Below are 21,897 nucleotides of genomic sequence, written 5' to 3' on the forward strand. Positions count from 1 at the left end.
CCAGACAACAATACAGTTGGGCACTCAGGGCAGGGGCACACATCTCTCATCATGCAGAGGACTTTTCCATTCAAACACCGTGTTTTTAACAAAATCAATGGGGACAGCCTGCTTTGCAAGGCAGTAGCTATTATTATTAGTGAAGCAGGTGCGCAGCACTAGGGACAGCGTCTGAGGATCCATGCATCACAATTATGACTGTTTCACTTATAAAAAGGGGGTATGGGACATATTTTCCTTTCTAGCATTAGGGCCAAGGGCACCCTTGCAGGAAAAGGGGTTACACATATGTAAGCTTATTTAATTTTTCTTGAAAGGGACAGAGAGCGTGTTTCAAAGCTTGAATAATGGTCAGGCATGGTGGGGCAGGGGTAAGAGAAGCAGAGGTGATAGCCTGTTCTCATGGGCTTAGTTCTGTTTAGTGCAGAGGACGCAGTTATGCTTGGACCCGTAAGTGTGACAGGTTCACAGTCCCCAAATTATGGAGAGCAGTATTTTTGGTTTTGTTTGGTGCACTTGCTGTTTTATAAGTCTCCCATTTAGTATAGATTATTAGCTACAGAAAAGTACCCTGAAATGATCTCATCAATCCCGCCCCTATGATCAGCCCTGTCCCTCGTGCTACGCCAATCCCTACTATAAAGTTTGGAGGGGGGTCTGATTTAAAAACATTTTGCTTCAACAGGTTCAGAGCAAAACATTTTGAAAATCTCTGATTTACATCATAACTTACTCTAACACCAACCATAAGTCACCCTTTAAAGTTAGCTCACCTCTAATCCAAACTCTAGTTTCTACCCCTGCACTAGCCCTTATCCCTACCTTAACACATACTCATTGCCATTCGCACTCCCTCATGCCAGACCTTACCATAACCCCTATTTAACCGAAACATACCTCCTAATTTCTCCCTAACTCTACCCAAACCCTAGCCCATGCATTTTTTTCTTTACCATATTGTGTCCATAACTTTTTAACTCTGTTTTTATAGCAAACCCTGCTAGTATTTTGAATGCAGCTACATCTAGGAACTAGCAGTGCATGCGTCTTCTGGGACTTTTTATAAAAAAATATGTCTTTCTCCTGCAATATGTGGTTCAAGCAGAAAATGCTATTGCAAACAAGCCATTCCTCTGCCGAACACATGTAATGTTTGCAAGCAACTTCTGATTCACATTCTAATAAGAAATCAAATATTTTCTGCTCTTCAATTCGAAAGGAATGAAATGAAATCCAAAACTTGTATCCAGCTGGAAAACTATGCCCTTCTCCCCAAGATTTGCAAGGAAAAATGTAGGTAGACTGAAATGTGCATACCGTTCATGGTGTTGTGAAACAACAACATACCTAATGTCCAAAAAGGCCTCTTTACTCAAAGCATGGCCTCATATTTCATGCCGTGTGCACAGTGCTTAATTTGTGAATAAAAATGTGCAGGCATGCAAAGCTCTTCTCTGAAACACGCGGCTGCTGCAATTAAACGTGAGAGCACAGGATACTGAGGCAGCGTAATCCTGAAGCCGTCTCAGGCCTCATTAATCCGGTTACAGCCACTCCCGCTCCTTCAGTTCATTGGGACACAGTCTGCTTAGTGTAAAAGGCCATTTATTTATGACAGGATTGCAACTTATACATAACTTTTAACTTATCAAACAAATTTCAACTTTAGAAACCCCCACCCTTTAACTTCTCCTCGATCATCCTTTTCACTCATTCCTTCACTTTTGACTTCCACTCCCCCACACATCCACCTTTTCCTTTCATGCCCTACCTGCTTCAGGCAGCCCTCACACTCTCATCCTTCACCTGCTTCTTTTTCTTCCCAGGAAGGGTGGCCAGGCCCGCATCTGACTCTCCACCCTCCCCCATCTACTGCCTCAAAAACCTCTGTTCGCAACCTGCCCTAACTGGCGTTCTCCCTCCCCCACACACACACTCCTCCATCAACCCAAACCCCACATCACACCCTTACCATCCTTCCTCCTCCTGCAGGGTGGGTGGGCGGTCAACTTCTGCACTGCGCAATGAGCTAGCTCAGCAAGGGCCAGTCCTTCCCCCTCAGCCCTATAAATCCCCTCCCTTTGTCCTACCCCCACTAACCCATAGCCAATCCCGTCCGCCTCCCGTCACTACCCCTCCCCGAATGATCCAGCGGAGAGACTAGACTGTGTCTTCTCTCCACGGGACCCTCCACTCTTGCAGTTTTCTCCTCTGTGGCGCGTTTTTTTTTTCTCTTCCTCCGTGTTTCCCATATGTGTCTTTTGCTCGCAGTGAATTCTTGGGGCAGTAAAAGAATGCCGGCCCTCAAAAATAAGTGCCGGTGCCCCGCACCGGAAACAACAACCACAAATTAAGCACTGCAAGTGCATCAGCATTTGCCTCATAGTGCAGCCTGTGAATGTTATAGAGCAAGCAAGAACATAGTTGCTAAAGGAGAGTAAGTATTTTTTTGCTGCGAGAAATCCCTGATTGTGTGAGATTGCACCAATTTTTGCATTCCTGCATTTAATTGGTGACTGAGAGCACTTCTAATTTTATCGCAGGCGTAATTTATATGGTGTGTTACCAGGGTCCAACTGGGTGTAAAAATAGGCGCGGGTGAATTGGAAAGCTTTAAAGAAATGTCACAAGTTTGCAAATTGATGCTTTTTTGAAAGTGTGAGGATATACTGTATAAGTGTTTTGCAAGACATGGAAGACTGCATGGATTTGACCATGCTGCAGGCAATGTTTGTGGGTCTGTTTATTTACTGTTAATTTGTCAGATAATATCAAGGAAATCAACAGTAAAAACCGGCCCAACAGACCATCAAACAGGTCCACAACCTGACCTCTCGAAATAGCCCATTGAATACTGCCTAATTGTTTTACAGGCCGGTCAGACCCCGTGTGCTGCAGCTGGCACAAGACACAACAAATTCAGTCAAAAGGCAAACATGTCTCGGCAGCTTTCAACTTTCCTGCGATCGGAAGCTGATTATCGGAATATCGAGGTTTTTTTATACCGCGCTACACAATGTCATAGAATAAAATATTGACAGCCAAATTATTGAGACGATAAATATATATATATGTAAGTATGGATTTGCTAGTCTTTATTGTACATCTACCGTACTCTGAAAAAATATAAATCTTCAAGGTTGTTAAGAATAACAAATCCACAAGTACTTGCCCTTACACTCTCGCTAATTTGGCCGTCCACATGTTTGCTAAAGTATTATGGCAATAGGATATCAAATATTTGATTTTCTGGTACCAAGCCTCGCCCTCTACTCCGTGCTCTATATTCGTAGGCAAATGCTAGCATTATCAGGGAGGTACTGAAAAATGTCGAGTGCTGCACACAAGAAACAATCCTAGGCCTATGAGGAGGATTGTTTGTTGTAAGACGTCCGTGCCACTACGAGGTTTGAGCTGAAGGATTCCATACATTAACAGTATCATGCTTCTGTGAGTCGCACATAACCGCGAGGCTTGCACGGCAATACCTCCAGAAGTGAAAACGCCATCTTAGTTTCCTAGACAAAAAACCATCCGGCCTCTGACACAAGTAAAGCATAACCGCCCATCTCCTCTGTTTGGTATTTCTAGTTTTTTGCCAACGGCTGGGGCCTCGAGGCAGTAGTGCAAGCACTAACTTCATTTCTTACAACCCTGATTTAAAAGATTAAGAACATTTCCTCAAAAATATTCCTGGATTGGATTGAGAGCAGCGTGTAGGCCTCTCCTTGAAGTCTGAAGGTGTTTTTCCCTTCCTTTAACCACCGAGTCCAGATACCCGCCTCCCTGTGAAACATCTATCAGGCCACTGTTAGGGCCATGACCTATAAACATGTCCACTGCAATTTTGCGGCTGGGGAGAGACAAATTATATTGCAAGGTTGAGTAAATTATGCAGCAAGAAAGGAAATTATGCAGCATAATCCAGCACATTTTGTGATAGTATTACTTCATTATTTTGTCATTTTCAAACTTGTTAACATTCTATGGAAATTGTTGGAGCTCATTAGTAAAACTTTAACAACCAAACATAGCAATTTAGCAGCAAAAATGAAACTTTGCAAAAAGCCTTCTGCTGCGTCGGACCGCATGCACTGCATTGTTAGCAACTTTTGAACCGTTTAAGTAAGATTTTTTTTTTTTGTTAAATCTGCAGATCATGCAGCAAATCTGTAATTATGCAAAAATCCCAACGGCCGCACAATTACATAATTCCAGTGGCCCTGGCTATAATAGCTTGCTCCAGGGGCCATATATTTCTTCAGCAAACCAAGAAATCCAATTTTTGTAACCCTAAAAAAAAAAAGAGACGTCAGGCACAGTTGGTTAAAACACAGAAGGTAAGTAAAAACCTTTCCTGGGAGCCGACATCTGCAAGACATATCCAACTGAAGTAAAGTGCTGCAATAGCTGACCTGCAACCCCTAGCGCAAAAAAAGGCACACAGAAGTCCTAACATACACTAGACATATGTAAAAGATACAGTTTACTTCAGCTCCTCTTTGACACATCCAGGGCATTTACCCAATGTCTCATACCAGGCTGTTAGTCCCTACTCCTTGTGATATTTCACTGTTGTAAGGTAATGGGTCCTGCCCATCAAATCTGCACGGATTTTTCACTTTTTGATCACCTGGTTTTTGTCTTTTTACTGTGTATGACACTCATTACTGGTGATCAACCCACTGTAAGCACACTTTAGATGGACTGTGTGTGTTTACCACCAGTGTCCGCCCTTCAAGATAAAGCCACTACAATGCTTCAAAGGTAAGGGGCGCTTGGCCGGTTATATGTGCCATGAGTGCACATGTGTGAGGGCTGCGCTTGAGAGACTCCAGTAGTGTGTAGCCTGGTAACTGCACACAATTAGCCTGGCACACAAGGGACTCCGCAGGATTGAATATTGGTTTGAGCTAGGCCTCAAAATGTTAGTGTACACTCATAGGAAAAGTCAGTGTGGTTTACTGTCTTGTCTGCAGTGACAATTCATTATAGACATATGGGGTAGAGTCCCTTAGAGTGCAATTTCGGTTCCCTTTGGCCTACAGAGACAAGTGACGTATCGAAATAGGTTGGCATCTGCATGCCAGACCCAAATCTGAGAGTTCCAAGAGGATATCTATACAATTGATGGGTCACCCAAGACTGTCATATTTCTCTGGCTCAGCTCATGAACAGAGTCCAGGCCTTTTGTCACCCTACTGTACCAAGTTCATTGCAGTTCTCTTCAGCAGCTAGAACAAATGCCATCCCGCACAAAGGGGATAGTTAACAGTGCTTGACTTTGCTCTTGAGGAGGAAAGTGGTGGGGATGATGGATCTGCATCATCAATCAGCTGCCAGACTGTACCAGAAGTGGGCCAGCCCTAACCCACTGACCAAAGGCAAGAGCCCTGACCTCTGGAGCCAAGAGCGTAGGCGGCTCCCCATTGAAGATTTGGTGGAAAAGGCCCTGGGAGTGATTTTAGTGAAGGACAGAACCGAGGGCCCCAGAGGACATATGACCAGTGAGCCCGGGGTGACGGCATTTTGAATTGTACCAGCATGCTGTGCAAGAGTGTTGGGATAGGGGCGGAGAAATGATGTAGCACCCCAGGATAGGTCAGAGGTGTTTTGCTTCTAAAAACCTTCCACACCCACTTAAACGATCCTGCACAAGGGGGGGGGGGGGGAGATTCTCTTGGTTGTGCTATTTGCTGGAGACTGGGACTGAAGGTGACAGCCATAGACAACTGGAAGGAGGAACCTCCTGATGCCCATCTGAACCAAGGACTCTGACTGCAGTTCACCCCAGGACCAGTGGGGCTCTCCCCAGGACCAGGGAAAATGGTCCCCCTTACACCTCCTAAGGACAAGTTGTGGAAAGAACTGGAATGCTGCATCAAGGTGGAGTGAAGCACCAAAGGAGAAAGAGCAGGCAGGCTGGTGCAGGGAGCCAGTGGAACCAGCCCCTTGCAATGTTCACCACCTAGAGGCCAGCCCCCAGGGGTCGCCACAAGGAATGTGTTGAACTTTTAAACCCTGGGAGAGGGTGTGTGTGAGGCCCCCTTCCCAGAGCTTAGGAGGCCTGGGGACCCCAACCCGTCTGTTTCATTAATTTAGTAGGCCTGGAATCTGAGCTCTGAGCCTCTGCTGCACCAGAGAACGTGTTAGTACCGTCACCCCCACCACGCTTCCAAGAGAAAGAGAAGAAGTGGGGCCTGGGATCCCAACTGCAGGCCTGGAGGATGGACAAAGGACAGGGGAGCACTTCCCGCTTCCCCAACACTGATGGGCCAGCCCCGATCCCCGTGGCTGTGGGGGAGCGGGTGTCCACCACAGAAGAGGAGATTCCTGCCTACAGGAGTGGGCAGGGTACAAGAGCTGCTGGCTCCCGCTGTCAGGGAAGAAGATGCAGCACGTGTGGGGAGCCAGCTAGGGCAGCCAGGGGTAGGCTCTCCCCAGGCTACCCCCAACGTGAAAAGGCAAGCAGAATCCTAAAATCTACAAAAGAACAATGAGAAAGGAAACAGCTATGCAGCGCAAGGCACAACTAAACAAGCAGCAGGAGCTGAACATTACTCATTTAAGCTCCAGCAAGGGAGTATCCCAAAATGCACTGCAGGGCCCAATCAGAGCCACTGTTTCTGCTGCTGTGGCTGTCCCAGAATGCCAAGAATGGCAGGGGCCCCACCAGCAAGATGAAAGAAGTGTAGGGGAGGCAGTAAGAGAGCAACAGTTTTCCCCACAGACCTTTGCCCTAAAGATGACCCTAGGTTAAGTGGGAGAAGAGAACCACCCCAGGCTTACCTAATTATCCAAGCACTTCCCAGGTTGGAGCTGGAGCTCTGCAGCTAGAAGGGTAGCATCTTCTCGGAGCAGACTTTATAGCTGCAAGCTCTGTGGCCTAAATGTGGTTAAAAAAAAGGCATGGCATATGTTGCAAAATGCTTTAAAGATGGTTGTCATATGATTTGAAATGCCTTATTCAAAAGTGTTTTCATGATTATTTGGCACTGCTTTCTGGCAAAGTATTATACAACATGAGTCAGAGCAATGCATTTTTGAAATATGTCATCAATGTTTTATTTAGATGGTTGTTAACCCAGTTATTCATCTTCCTAAGAGGCTGCAATGTTTTATTAATGATGATGTCAGTACCTTACTGCAATGCCTGATTACTCATAATAAGTGCAGAACATAGGTCGTGATTTATGACTGATAATATGGGAACATGATTGCAATGCTTAACTATTCTTAATAATTACAGCAGGATTATGGTTACTGAAGCAGGGATGACATGAAGTATTAACATAACATGATTCCAATCCTGGAATGGGACAGCACTGGCCTAATACAAACTGGTTATGTGCTGCATTACTCATGAAGGGGGTTTATTGTGAGTTGTGTGGTCATGACCCTTTTAGAGTCAAATGTAATGCTGCCAAAGGTATTACCACTAGCCTTATGTACATTTGTAAATCAGTACATAGTATTAAGAACTGTGTATAATACATGTACATTTACTTTTCTACAAAAAAAAACACAGATTGGACAATTATTATTGAGTCTTATTATTGCATGCCAGAAAATGGTGAGTATTAGCCCACACAACCTACCTTGAGTAGGCCTTGAACTGCTCTGCCCCGCTACCCCAAGAGAGTTAAGGGCTACAATGGGGTGTTTGGTTCCCAAGGGAGGGTGAAAGTGGGCTCATTAATTGTGCAGGCCATCAAAACGCCCCCCACCCCCCGGCAGTTTGTTTAAAAAATAAAAAGAAATAGGTGGTTTACCCGTGGACGCGGGGGTGTTTAAATCTCTCATATATATATATATATATATATATATATATATATATACACATAATTAACTTTTGTCATTGTTTGTGTGGTTGCCGATCGCAGCCCCCAGGGAAAACCCACACGCAAATATAAAAAAGATCTCTCTTCATAGACATAAGAAGAGAGAGAGAGAGAGAGAGAGAGAGACACTCTCTCCCATATATATGTATATAGGTACATATATATATATATATATATATATATATATATATATATATATATATATATATATATATATATATATATATATATATTATATTTCAGGTAGCAATCAAAATAACTCTTTTAATTATGTTCCTGCTAGAGAAAGAGATCAGACATTTGTCTAGGGCAGTTTTGGCGCCATAACGTAGCGCAGAAGGTTTACATGCCTGCTGCAAAGAACAGATCTGTATTTTATTTATGTGACTTGCTGAGTGGATTAGTAAAGCCAGACATTAAAACAAATGAAATATATGTGCAAGGAGGGCTATGGAGAGATGAAGGGCAGTTTTTCTCGGTGGTAGTGAGGGAATCCAAGGAGAAGGTCATGGGAGGGGGAGCAGCGAAAAGGTTTGTCGCACTGGGGCCACCAGCGCTAAAGGCTGTGATGATGGTTATGTGGCAAGATGAAGTAACAGTGTGTATTTTTTGTTTTTTTCACTGTCTTTAGAGAACCTTCTGATGGAGTCTGTGCAGCGGGACAACAATGGGTTAGCCCATACCAGAGAGTAGGTGTGCAGCGGCAAGCACAAACAGAGTGCTCTCTTGGCAGCCCCCAAAAACAGTTCAGCCCCAAATTCTACCTACTACTAGTGACACTGGATGTAAAGTTGATACAGCCAACGTTTTGCCAATTAACTATGTCATTCTCTTTTTGGATGTTGACTTCCTTCAGGAAAATGTGCAGCAAGCAATTTGTGTTCCTATCAATTTCTAAGGGGGCATGGAGGCACTCTAGGACAAGCTTGTGGACCCCCACTTCGCTGGTGGAGTTGAAGTTAGTTTTCGGCCTCAAAATGGGGTTAGTGCAGAAACCCACCTTGCAGTCCTGCTGGACGACTCTCATGGTTTGGGTAACCTCCATCGTTGCATAGGTCCATGACAGGGAAGGGCCCAAATCGTATTGTGGAGACATCAAAATTATCTATCACAAAACAACTTAGTTTTGAAAGGCGTTTTGCATTCTGGGCTCGGCGGCCATATAGGGAAACCTACCAAAGTCAGACATTTCTGAAAACTAGACAACTGGGGAAGTCCATAGAGGTGTGGCTTGCGTGGATTCCCCAAAGTTTTCTACGCAGAATACCCTGCAAAGGTGAAACATTGAATAAAAAATATTTTTCCACAAATTTTTGTCACGCAAACTATAGCAATATGCAGGGATCCACAAAATCCTACCACCGGCTATTTCCTCTTTTGTCCTGACAAAAACTGTACCCAACTTGTGTGCCTGTGCCTGTGTCGAGAGTGGATCACCCCAGGGTCAACAGTAGCCCTCATGAAGGACTACCATTGACTGTTGTGTGATCCATTCCTGTCACGGGCAGTAAGCCCAGGCACACCACTGGGGTAGCGTTTGTACCAGGACAAGTTGTGGGGGAATGCTGGATGGTAAGCAGTTTGTGCGTCCCTGCATTTTTATCTTGTTTACGTCATATAAGTGGATGGAAAAATTGTGTTTTTATTCAATGGTTTACCTGTGCAGGGCATTCTGGGGAAAAAAAACTTTAGGAAAGACCCACAAGCGATACCTCCCTAGACTCCCCTTGATGTCTACTTTTTCGAAATGTCTGGCTTTGATAGGTTTCCCTAAATGGTTTCCGATCCCAGGGCTAATTAGTACACTCACCTTAGTTATCATTATCGCCACAATACATTTAGGGACCCTCCGTGTCACAAGTACTTGGCCTACCCACACAAGTGAGGTAACATTGGTATTGGGGCAACCTGGGGGAATGCTGGGTGGAGGGAAGTTTGTGGCTCCCTTCAGATTCCAGAACTTTCCATCACCAAAATGTGAGGAAAAGGTGTTTTTTTAAGCCAAATTTTGAGGTTTGCAAAGGATTCTGGGTGACAAAACCTGTTGAAAGCCCAGAAAGTCACCCCATGTTGTCTAGTTTAAAAAAATATATAGGTTTGCTAGGTTTCCCTATGTGCCGACTAAGCTAGAGCCCAAAATACACAGCTAGGCACTTTGCAAAAAACACGTCCATTTTCACTGGAAAAATGTGATGTGTCCACGTAGTGGTTTTAGGATATTTCCTGTTGTGAGCATTAGGTCTACCCAAACAAGTGAGGTACCATTTTTATCAGGAGAGTTGGGGGATTGCAGGGTGGAAGGAAGTTTGTGGCTTCCCTCCCATTCCACATCTCTGCAGCAAGGAAATGTGGCCAATTTTGAGGTTTCAAAGGATTCTGGATGACAGAACTCAGCGAGAGCACCACAAGTCATCCCATCCTGGATTTCCCTAGTTGTCTACTTTCCAAGCAAGTACAGATTTGGTAGGTTTTCCTAGGTGTGGGCTGTGCTACAGGTCAAAATTCACAGCGAGGCACTTTTAAAAAAACACGTCAGTTTTCAATGGAAAAATGTGATGTCTCCATGTTGCGTTTCAGGGTATTTCCTGACGCAGGCCTACCCACACAAGTGAGGCACCGATTTTCATTGGGAGACTTGGGGGAACGCAATAGAAGAACAAGTGTTACTGCCAATGGTATTTCTCTACATGTTTGCCTTCCAAATGTAAGACAGTGTGTAAGAAAGACGTCATTTTATGAAGTGCCCTGTAAATCACATGCCAGTATGGGGACCCCCGAATTGAGAGATGTGCCAATAACTACTGTTTCTAAACTTCTTATCTTGTGCCCATTCTGTAAATAGATAGGTTTCTTTGATACCTATTTTTCACTCTTTATATTTTACCAAATGAATTGCTGTGTACCCTGTATACAATGAAAACCCATTGCAAGGTGCAGTTCATTTACTGGTTCTGGGTACCTTGGGTTCGTGATGAACCTACAAGCCCTACATATCCATGCAACCAGAAGAGTCCAGCAGATGTAAAAATATATTGCTCTAAAAAATCTCAAAAATCTGCCAAAATAGGAAAAAGTTACAGAAGAAAGCGTAGACAGAAATGGCTGTTTTTTTACAACTCAGTTTCAATATATTTTTTTATTTCAACTGTTACTTTCTATAGGAAAATCTTGAAGGATCTTCACAAATGACCCCTTGCTGAATTCATAATGTTGTCTACAGAAATGTTTAGCTGTTCAGGATCTACCACTGATTTCATACCCATTTCTGTCACTAACTGGAAGGAGGCTAGAAACACAAAAAGTAAAAATGTGGTATATACCAGTAAAATGCCAAAACTGTGTTGAAAAATTTGGTTTTCTGATTCAAGTCTGTCTTTTCCTGAAAGCTGGGAAGATGGTGATTTTATCACCACAAACCCTTAGTTGACCCCTTTTGCAGGAAAAAAACTGATGATTTCTTCTGGAGCACTTTTCTCCCATTTTTCACAACAAAACCCAAATTTTAGCTGTGTTTTGGCTAACTTCTAGGTCCGCTTCAGGGAAACACGCAAGCTCTGGGTACCTTTAGAATGCCCAGAATGTTGAACAAATGACGCATATTTGGTGTGGATAGCTTATGTGGTCAAAACTTTATGGGGGCCTAAGTGCAAACTACCTCAAATGACCAAAAAGGGCTCAGCATGAGTGGAGGGGGACAGCAGTTAAGGGGTTAATTAGAACAATTGCATACATATAATCACAGTGTACACTACGACTTAATAAATTTAGCTAAAACAAACAAGAAACTAATTCCAATAACAAGATAAAAACAGTATTGTGAGGATCTTGGTGCTTATTATCCGGTTCCATCATTGTATTCCTTTACATTCAGTTTGATTACAGGATTACAAAGAGGCAATTACTGGCCCTTCTGGTGGCTTAGGGCCAGATATAGCAAACAGTTCGCCCGTCTCAAACAGCAAATTTTGCTGTTTGAGACGTGCAAACTGCACTTGGCAATGCACAAAACTCCTTTTGCGATTCGGTAACCTGGTTACCGAATCGCAAAACGGGTTTGTGAGTTACAATTAGGAAGGGGAGTCCCCTTTGTGAATGGCATTAAAAACATTTTTCCAGAGCAGGAAGTGGTCTGCTCTGAAAAAATGAAACGTTTCATTTTTTAGTTTTGTAATGCATCTCGTTTTCCTTTAAGGAAAACAGGCTGCATTACAAAAAAAAACCTGCTTTATTTAAAAGCAGTCACAGACATGGTGGTCTGCTGTCTCCAGCAAGCCACGATCCCTGTGAGTGCCGCAAGTCTCAAGAGGGCTGCAAATTGCGACCCACCTCATTAATATTAATGAGGTGGGCCTTTGCAACCCCCTTGCGAGTCGCAAATGGTGTCAGCGACACCATCCTACATTCCAATTTGCAACTCGCAAATTGCGAGTCGCTCTGACTTGCAATTTGCAAGTTGCAAATTGGAATATACCTACATCTGGCCCTAAGTGTCATGTAGTTCCTTGTGCCTTTGATGCAACAGTGTGCTAATTGCTGTTTTCATAGAAAACATCCACTGCTTCCAACTGAGTCCATCTAGGTTTGCCTTCAGTGAGCCTAATTCTTCTTAGCTTCTTAGAGTCCAGCTAAATAAACCAATCTTGCTACTGCTCTTCTGCTGACTTGCAATAGATAGCAATCAATTTTTATTGTCAACTAAAAGCCATAACAACCCAGGTGTAAAATAGTAAATTACATTATAAAAAGACCTCATAATCCTCTAAAAAATGTATAAAATAAATAATACATTTACACATAGGTATTTGAGAAAATAATTTGAATCACAGGTTCTTGTCATATTTAAACAAGCACTGGCAAAGCCAATAGGTCTTGCAAATGTGAGAGCTATTGGCTTTGTTAATGTATTTTAGCTGCTGTTCAATGTGGCTAAAAGTTAGAAAAATAAGCGCCATGACATAACCAGCACTAGCGCAGGAGGAAGGGAGGAAAGCAACAATAACGGGAGGTTGGAGGCAGAGACACAGCAAGCACTGTGATGCTTCCAGCAATGGCCGCCACGTTGCTCTTTTTTTTCTGGTGGGAGGGATCAGGGCAAGCAACACTGGCTGGCGAGGGATGGGATGAAAGTCAGGCAACAACAACAGGTGTGGGGGCAAACAACAAACATGGGAGGAGGGAAAATGCAAGCAACAAGGGGCAGGCAAAAATGACGGGGAAGCAACAACAATGGAGGAAGCAAAAGGAAAAAAAGTCTTGAATCCAAGCATTAGATGGACATTCATAAAACAATTAATTAGTACTTGGTCCATTCTCCACGGAAGGGACAAACATACAACGAGAATGTGAAACCAGCATTCATTGACCAATGAGAAGCAAGGAAATGAGAGCGATGATGACACCAACCAATGGTAAGTAAAGGGTAGGCTCTAAGCCCCTTTTATGTTAACAAAAGATCTTGAAAGTAACAGGGCTTGAGATGTCTCAGGCATAACCTAAAAGTGTATTTTCCTCTATTGTGATGCAATGAACACTCATTTGCCCTTTGCCATTTCCCCTACTGGCCATTCCGAATAGTTAGCAGATCAAGTCCAATATCTGACGCCACTTAAACATAAACTGGTGCTAAGTTAGTTGTGTAGTAGGGTGCTACACCATCTCTAAAGTCAGGTATGCTGCAGCTCTATAACAAAGGCATCTTTTCCTTTAGTTCACTAAATGATTTACTGCAAAAAAAACTAAGTGCAAAATTGTTTCTATGCTGTCCATCGCACAACTACAATAACCATTGTGATTCTCACTCGCATTCTACTTTGCCGTACAGGCATGCACAGGTAGGAGCCCCGTGTGACTAGCTAGTCGTAGAGAACAGCTTGAAGGCATCACATCCCCAGCTGCTGCTGTCTGCACAGCGATGGGTGTTTCGGCCCAGGCCATAATCTGTCTTCCAGCCTCTTCATCTCAGTCACATTTTCCCACTCAGACAACAGAGAAAAACAAGCATTGGGAAAGTCTGTGGGTCATACCTTTGGGACCTATTGCCTGTGCTAGTGCTTTAGGTATGTGGAACTGTATATCCAAAAGTTTGCTGCATGGCACAGCTAAAGACTTTTGTAAGACAGAAAAGATTTTGACCTTACCGGCTGCATCATTTTGTAGGTGTGTGCACCCTGCATGCTCACACCTACAAAAAGATGTAGCCGCTTTCTTTTTAGCTACTGACCTGAGTTGGATCAGTAACTAAAGAGGAAAAAAAGAAGAGTCAAAGTGTTATGTTTTTTAAAACAGGTGTGGGAAGCAACATGGGGAAAAAGCTAAATGGGGGACACAACATAGGGATGAAGGGAGGAAGCGACAAGGGGGGCAATAGTGAGTTTTTAAGGTGGACGGGGAAGCAACACAGGGGCCAATGCGACACTGGTGCATGGGTGGGAGCAGAAGCTACACAGAGAAAGAAAAGCGGGAGCCACAGGGGTGCATGGTTGGGTGACTGAAGGAACATAGTGGGCGAGGGCAGAAGCAACACTGGACGTAAGAATGAGTTTTTTAAAATGGGTGGGAGATGCAACACAGGGCGGAAACACTAAGTGATCAAAGGTGTGGGCCAAATCAAAACGGAATGAAAGGTGGAAGCAGCTGGTGTGCATGGCGGGGGAGCAACTTGGGGTGTAGGCTGGGGATCAAGCAGGAAAAAGAGAGCAACTTGAAGCTGGTGTAGAGAAAGCGCACAGAGGAAATGACGGTGGGGGGAGTAGGTTAGAAGCTCACAGGTTAGAGAGAGGAACATAGAGCGTGGCTAGGTGGGCTGGAGAGAAGCACACAAGTTTTTTTTTTTTTTTTATGAATAATAACCATCTATTTCAGTGCATAGTTTGATGAAAGCCCTTAAGAAAGTGGGAGAAACCCATGCACTCTCATATAGTGCTTAAATAAAAAGAAAAATGTGTGCCTGAAAATATGAACACTGGAAGCATATAGTAATATGTTCATGCTCCATGGCCAGGACAAAGACAAGAAGAGGAATAAAAACCTACACAATTAATGAAAAGGAAGCATTTAAATGAAAGCAACAATGAAGCCAACCAATGTGAGGCAGTGGGTGGGTTCTAAGTCCATTGTAGGATAACAATATATCTCATAGCATACAGCACATGTGCTGTCTTAAGCAAAGCCTAATGAGGCACAAGAAGGAAGAAAATTGTTTTTTTTTTGTGTGACAGCCATACTGTGATGGGATACATATGGGCATGCTAGTGGCCCAACAGTAAACACCTCATCACATTATGTGCTACACTTTCGAATTACCCATAGTAAGGACAAAAGTAAAGGTGATATACGAATAAATATGTACAGGTATTAATATTCCCTTTACTGCAGCATGTTCTAACCATTCCCACTGCACATTGTAGTTGAGTGCCCACACAACAGCATGTCAGGAATGAGGGCATTTGTGATGAATGTGGTTGGGTCTCTATGTCAGACAAAAAGATGCTTATCGAGACCACCACGTGTTCTCTGTGATGGAGGATGTGCTGCAAGTCTGGAACATGAGTAGAGAAAGAGAAATACTGTCAGAAACATGGAGAGAAAGAAAAAGAGGATGAGGCAGCAAACACAGATAAGAGAAGGAGACAAAAAGATGGGAAATAGATCAAACAAGTGAGACAGGTAAATTAGGAGAGGGAGGGACTAAAAGAGAGGTAGAGAGGGAAAGAGGGAAAGAGGGAAAGATACCCTGCTTTTTGAAAGTAGATGCTTAGTTACCACTAAGTAGGTGCTTAGTAGATGCTGTTAGTGCATGTATCAGAGTCATAAGTTTCCTGGTAAAATCTGACCGTCAGACTGCTTACCTGATACATTTCTGCAGGTCAGACCGGTAGAAATATACTGGGTGACAAAAGCTCTGTAAGTATCAGGGTGTGCACATTTTAATGTGGGGTGCACCAAAACCAGCAATCAGGGGGAAAACTTGTACTTGCTGTCCTTGATCACATCTGATAAATAACAATCGCCAGGGTGTCATTATTTATTGGATGAGAGGAATTATGATGCAAGTACGTAAAACTCATAGTGGAGGCTAAAATCATTCTTATCTTATGGTTACCAAGAGAATGCTAGGATTTAATAGACGATAGTTGCACTAGTTTTAACTTTGGTAGCTACTTCCCCCCGTGAGTAGGCCATAGCACTACTAACTTTTAGAGGCATCAGCTGGATACTCTCACGGTGATAAGCAGCGCTCTACAAATTCACCTTTGATAACATTACATTAAAAGTTGTAGAGTGCATGCCTTTTTTACCTTAACCCAGTGGGAAGACTGCCTACCGTGTCTCCCAATGTAAGCCAGTGTAGTATTTTTCTGACAATTTATGGGGAAAATCTGCTAGCAACTGTAAGATTTTGCCACCATTTCTGTTAGAGCTTGGATGAACCCCAAACACGATGCATGGCCAGTTTTATGAGAATTTGAGAATCCTGAGTGTGTCCCTTTTAAAAGGATACCTTTTACCCACACCCCCTACGTTGGATTACACTACACCTGTGCTACGTACTTTTAGGATACATACATTAAACAATATTAAGTATATTTACCACTACTATTCGACAAACATAAAAAATATCCAGTGTATGAAGACACGCTGTTCTGGGGAAAAAAGCAAGAAATGAAGTGAAGTACTTACTGTCTTAGCTTTGCTGAGGTGTGACATCCGGATGTAACCTTTGTCATGGCGACAGAGGTAGGTGAAGTAGAAGGGCGCGCAGATCCACAGATAGATGCACGGAATCCAGTAGAGGATGGAATTATGAAAACATGGAGTAAAATCAGGATTCTCTGTATGCCATGTCACATTCAGATCCTAGAACGAAAATATAATTGTAACCACACTCTCAAACACTTCTCATGATGCCATTGTATGCAACGTTCGATACCAGATTATTGATGCAGAATTATGTTTTATACAGCCATGTATGCACAACAGGGGAGCACACATGCTCTCTTAGATGCTATGGTAGCTGCACTGCATCATCATAGCCACTTTAGCTTACTCACAATCAATGAGCCGTTCACCGCTGTTGGGCCAGTTACGGCCCACCAGTTTCGTTAGTGGAAATTTTAAAGCACTGTAAACAGGTAGTACTTTAAGCTGCAAAGGGAAAGTGTGAAGTACTCTGAAGCACCTCTACTCAACATATATTCTACATCTTTAAATGATCAGTTAGTTATACAGTGCTTAATAAGAGGTTTTACCTATCTCTATGTGCTCCCAGGTTTGACAGACTGGAGGGCTGATGCGCAGTGAGATATCATGATTCAACCATAGTCACATTATTTGGGCAAGTAGGTATACTACGATTCCACCTCAGATTGTCTGACTGCAAACTGAACACCATATCTTCCTTCTACTGTATCACCACATTTTTGGTGACACTTTAGGTGATGAAGAAAACTTTTTTCAGTGCTTAATTTGCAAAAATAAATAAACAAAAATAGAAAGTAAGTTCAGGAGTCCAAAGTTCTTCTTATGAGCCAGTTCAAGACTCTCACACACGCCTACAAAGTCCTCCACAAAATGGGACCATCCTACTTCAAACACCGGCTGAACTTCCAACTTCCCATCAGACACCTGTGCTCCTCTTCACCCTCGCACAAGCCCACCACATCCATTGCACCCGCAGCAGGCGACGCGCATTCTTCTACATTGCCGCCAAAGCCTGGAATGACCTCCCACTCCACCTCAGAACGGCACCCTCTCTGGCAGACTTCAGAAAGCAACTCAAGACCTGGCTTTTCGGCACAGACACAGAAACCTGAGCTCCCAAATACCCCATAGGGGTGAGAGTGTTACACTTTACAAATGATAATTGAGTGAGCCTGCCAGAGCTGCGAAATGGCCAGAATTGCTGAACACTAAAACACCCAAGCCATGTTTCCACCTTATTGCTCTTTCTTCCATCACCCTACACTTCCTGTCTCTATATCTCAGTGTTCTAAGTTATTTTTCTTCCCTGCTTTCCGGTCTTTTCTTCCTCCTTTGTTCTCCCTTTTCCACATTTCTCTTGCTCTGGTTCAAAATCTAATTATGAAAAATTAAGTCATTTAATTGAACTATGTTGTGAAGACACACTGTTATTCTAGATAGTTCGATATCACCTATGCTGAAATACTAAGGACAAACAAAGAGAGGCTTAGTACCTCAGATTCACAGAACTGTGAAGTTGTTGGGGGGAGTGTTCTTTCTCAAATACTCTCTGTCAAATCATAGCTCGGTTTAGGACCCTGCAGAGACAAGTTTCAAACTACTAACATGTGAGGACAATATGGGCCAGATGTAGCAAAACGCCAATTTGCGACTTGCAAATTGCGAGTCCCTGCGACTCGCAATTTGCAAGTTGCAAATTGATATGCAGTACCGTGTCTCAGACACCGACTGCGACTCGCTATGGGGTCGCAATGACCCACCTCATCAATATTCATGAGGTGGGTCGCAAATTGCGGCCCCATAGCGAATATAGGCACTCGCAAACATGGAGGCCTGCTGTCGTCAGCAGACCTCCATGTTCGTGACTGCTTTCAATAAAGCAGTTTTTTTTTTTTTTTAAGTGTAGCCCGTTTTCCTTAAAGGAAAACGAGCTGCACTTAAAAAAAAAAAAAAAAACTTTCGTTTCGGTATTTTTTCAGGGCAGGGAGTGGTCCCTTGGACCACTCCCTGCCCTGAAAAAATATTTTTGGGTCCATTCACAAACTGGAAGGGGTCCCATGGGGACCCCTTCCAATTTGCGAGTGGGTTACCATCCACTTGAAGTGGATGGTAACTGCGATACCATTTGCGACCGCGTACGCGGTCGCAAATGGTATTGCATACCACTCAGACTCGCAAATAGGAAGGGAACACCCCTTCCAATTTGCGATTCTGAAATGCATATTGCGAGTCGGTAACGACTCGCAATATGCATTTCTGCATTGGGAAACGCGTTTAGCGAGTCACAAACGGCAATTTTTGCCGTTTGCGACTCGCTAAACGTTTCCTACATCTGGCCCTATATCTGTTACATGCTTGAGTGGAAAGATGATTTCCCCTTACTCAGACATGAACTTATTTTTACTTCTTCTGACTCATTACCACACCCATCCTTAACACGGTCTCAGATTAGTCAATGGATTTTGTATCCTGATGACCACAAGTGCCCCCTTTGCTTACAGCTCATCCTTACCACTTTGACTCCTGATCTTCCCTGTTACAGTCCTAACTGTGTGGGGGTGTGCCAGTATAGGAAAGAATGGTTTTACCTATCCTAACCAAACCAGAAACAACCACTTCTGTTTTTTTCTTTTTTACAAATATGCATAATCTTTAGACTTGTTCCTTGTCCTACTTGTGAGTCAAAAATAGGCCCCACCATTAAAATAGGTCCTGTTTACAAGTAACCAAACCATCAACGTGGCAGGCCCTTAACAGAAGGAGGGCACCCTGCACTGCAATGCTACATTCAGTAGATGTGAATTAATACCTAGGAACTGTTGTGAGGCTTTCTTGGGTTCAGGTGAGGCACTGTGAGCTAACTAGGATTTGGGTTGACAGTTCCTGATGCTGTAGATGGACTCAGTCCCCTTGGCCTGAAGCTCTGTCGCCCTAATACACAGTCCTACCTTTTTAGTGGCAACCGTATAACAGTACCCTCTCATAGTTTAACTACAATTTCTAAAGGGAAGGGGGGTAGTACACAGTACCACAAGCAAACAACAGAGAACAAGCATTTTCAATGCAACGGGTCTCGCATTTTCTCGAGTTAGAGCTATTAGCGTTGTAAACTCCTAACTGTACTTTTCTTGCCACACAAATTAAAAGAAAACAAAAACACAGCGCAACCGCACTATGTAAAATGCAGCACAATCGTGCTGAAATTGAAAATGGAAAAACTGAGCGTGATTGCGCTAAGTAAACCCGAGCGCGATCGTGCTGCTTGGAAAATAAATAGATAAAGTAGTCCGGAAACCATGCTAAAACATCGAGCCTCGTATGTTTATGTAGTTTACCGGTACTGTGTAGGTGGGCTAAACATCAGAAAAGGCATGACGTATGCATGCCTTTCACAAATGAAAGCAAGCGGATTTTAAAAGGCAAGCCCAAGAAACCAATGAAAGTGACTATCGTGACGTGGGTGTGGTTAGAAGCCCAAAGAGAGATTACTACAGGGGAAGGAGAGCTTTGCGCTTGCCCCGAAAAAGGGAGGTAGCAGCTCTGCCACTACTAGCCTTTAAGGATATGTACAAGCAAGGCAACCCTATACTGAAGATACCCCACCTCTAATGCACTCTTATGCACACCACACACGATCAGAAAGAACAAGTGGCCCCCGTCATATCATACTGCACAGATTTACACAGGGAGCAACGGTAGGGATTGGGAGATGGCCTGGCAGAATGCTCCTTCTGCTAATCCTGTGAGATCTACCACATAGGCAGCCATCCAGAATAAGCAGGAAGGTTATCGTGATTCAAAGACTTGAACAAACAACGTGAGGCAGCAGGAATCCTGCTAAAGGAAATGAGAAACTGAACAGGGAATGTCAGGGATGACAGTAACCGGGGTAACAAACCTTTTCATATTTAATTCTTCTACACGTTTCAGAGAAAGAAGAGGCAACCAACTTAAAACCAGAAACGGAAAAAGAAAAAGAAAGCCAGATGAAGTGTCTGCATTGAGACAATTTAGATCTTATTTTTCACTAAGAGTTTGGAGATGGGGAACAAACAATACAGAATGAGTAATATGTTCTCATACAACTACTGTACAAGCATAACAATGTTTTAAAACAGTGAGAAAGCCAATTGGTTTTTTTTCAACAAAGGTAGAAACTATTCAGGCAGAGAGTCAGACCTTAATGATCAGTGGAGGGAAACACTGAGGAGCAGAAAATGCAAAAAGGTTGGGGCAAAAATGCTCAGAAAGGAGTTGGGATAGGAGGATCCAGAGAAGTGTAGCCACGGAATATGGAGTATTGGTGACAGCTTCCTAAAGAACTGAGCAGTTAATATGCAGTGGCTGGGAAAAGCCTGTAACAAGAAACAGTAACCAGAGAACACAACAGCATAAGGAGCATGTAAACTCCAAAGAGTGCACGCGACTTATGGTCTCCAGCACTGTACCATATACCTGTTGCACCGGGGTAAAGTCAGTCTACTGAACCCAGCGCAATTCGTATTTTACATGTTCTGAGGAGGTTCTAGACAACATTGGACAACTTAGTGTACGTGAAAGCCTGTGTGTATGCTTCTTCAATATAAAATGTTCCATTGCCAGCCCTAGTACAGGCCCCTGTCCTGTTGTGTCACAGGCCTGATGGCGCTGGTGCTGCGGTAAAGGAGAATGTCTCCACCCACCTTCAACTCGCCCTTCTCACTGTTTCTCCTACAATGTATTTTAACATGTTATGCCATCATGGTTGTCGGAAATCCTGAAGCTCACACCCCCTAATCTTACCGACCAAACTACTAAACCCCTGGGGGTCCTCGGATTCCAATAACGATTTAGTGGGGGAAGTCACTGCTTTAGAGCATCGTTGACGAAGCGTCCATACGCCAGCGTCAGGTCTGCAGGTTGACAGATGGAACCTGTGGCAAAGGCCAGACGAGCCATAAGAATTCCACATATTAACAGAAAACGGGCGGGTAGGGCTGTGCTGAGACATTGCTGATATGTGGGTGAGGATGAGGAAAGTAATGAGTACTAACTATTAGAAACACGAAAAGAAATGTACGTTAGGAATCACTGGAGTTATGAGGGGAAGGAAATCGAAGTGAGGCGAAACACAGTAGAGAGGCCAGTAGGAATCTGTATTTTGTCTGCAATGCTCTCCTCACACTGAACAGCTCCGTGAGGCAACCAACATTCCAAACTGAAAAATGTTCAGCACCGTGAGCTGGAATGGTGTTGGGGGGGGGGGGATCGGGAATGTGCAAAGTAATTAAGAATATTGACGGAAATGGATATGATTGTGATAGTATATTGATATACAGAATAAAAAAGAGTGCAGAATGTTACAAATATTGTAACA

The 21,897-nt window shown here is 43.5% G+C and overlaps 1 protein-coding gene across 1 annotated transcript in view; it reads right to left on the bottom strand.

Annotated features, from left to right (window-relative positions):
• LOC138261344 (multidrug resistance-associated protein 1-like) overlaps positions 1–21,897 on the bottom strand; it is a 616,610-nt gene that overhangs the window by 573,970 nt on the left and 20,743 nt on the right. The window contains exon 2 of the mRNA XM_069210192.1: positions 16,521–16,697. Coding sequence (XP_069066293.1) covers positions 16,521–16,697 — 177 coding nt within the window. The remainder of the gene's footprint in view (positions 1–16,520; positions 16,698–21,897) is intronic.

Source organism: Pleurodeles waltl, chromosome 10, assembly GCF_031143425.1.
Source record: "Pleurodeles waltl isolate 20211129_DDA chromosome 10, aPleWal1.hap1.20221129, whole genome shotgun sequence".
NCBI lineage: Eukaryota > Metazoa > Chordata > Amphibia > Caudata > Salamandridae > Pleurodeles > Pleurodeles waltl.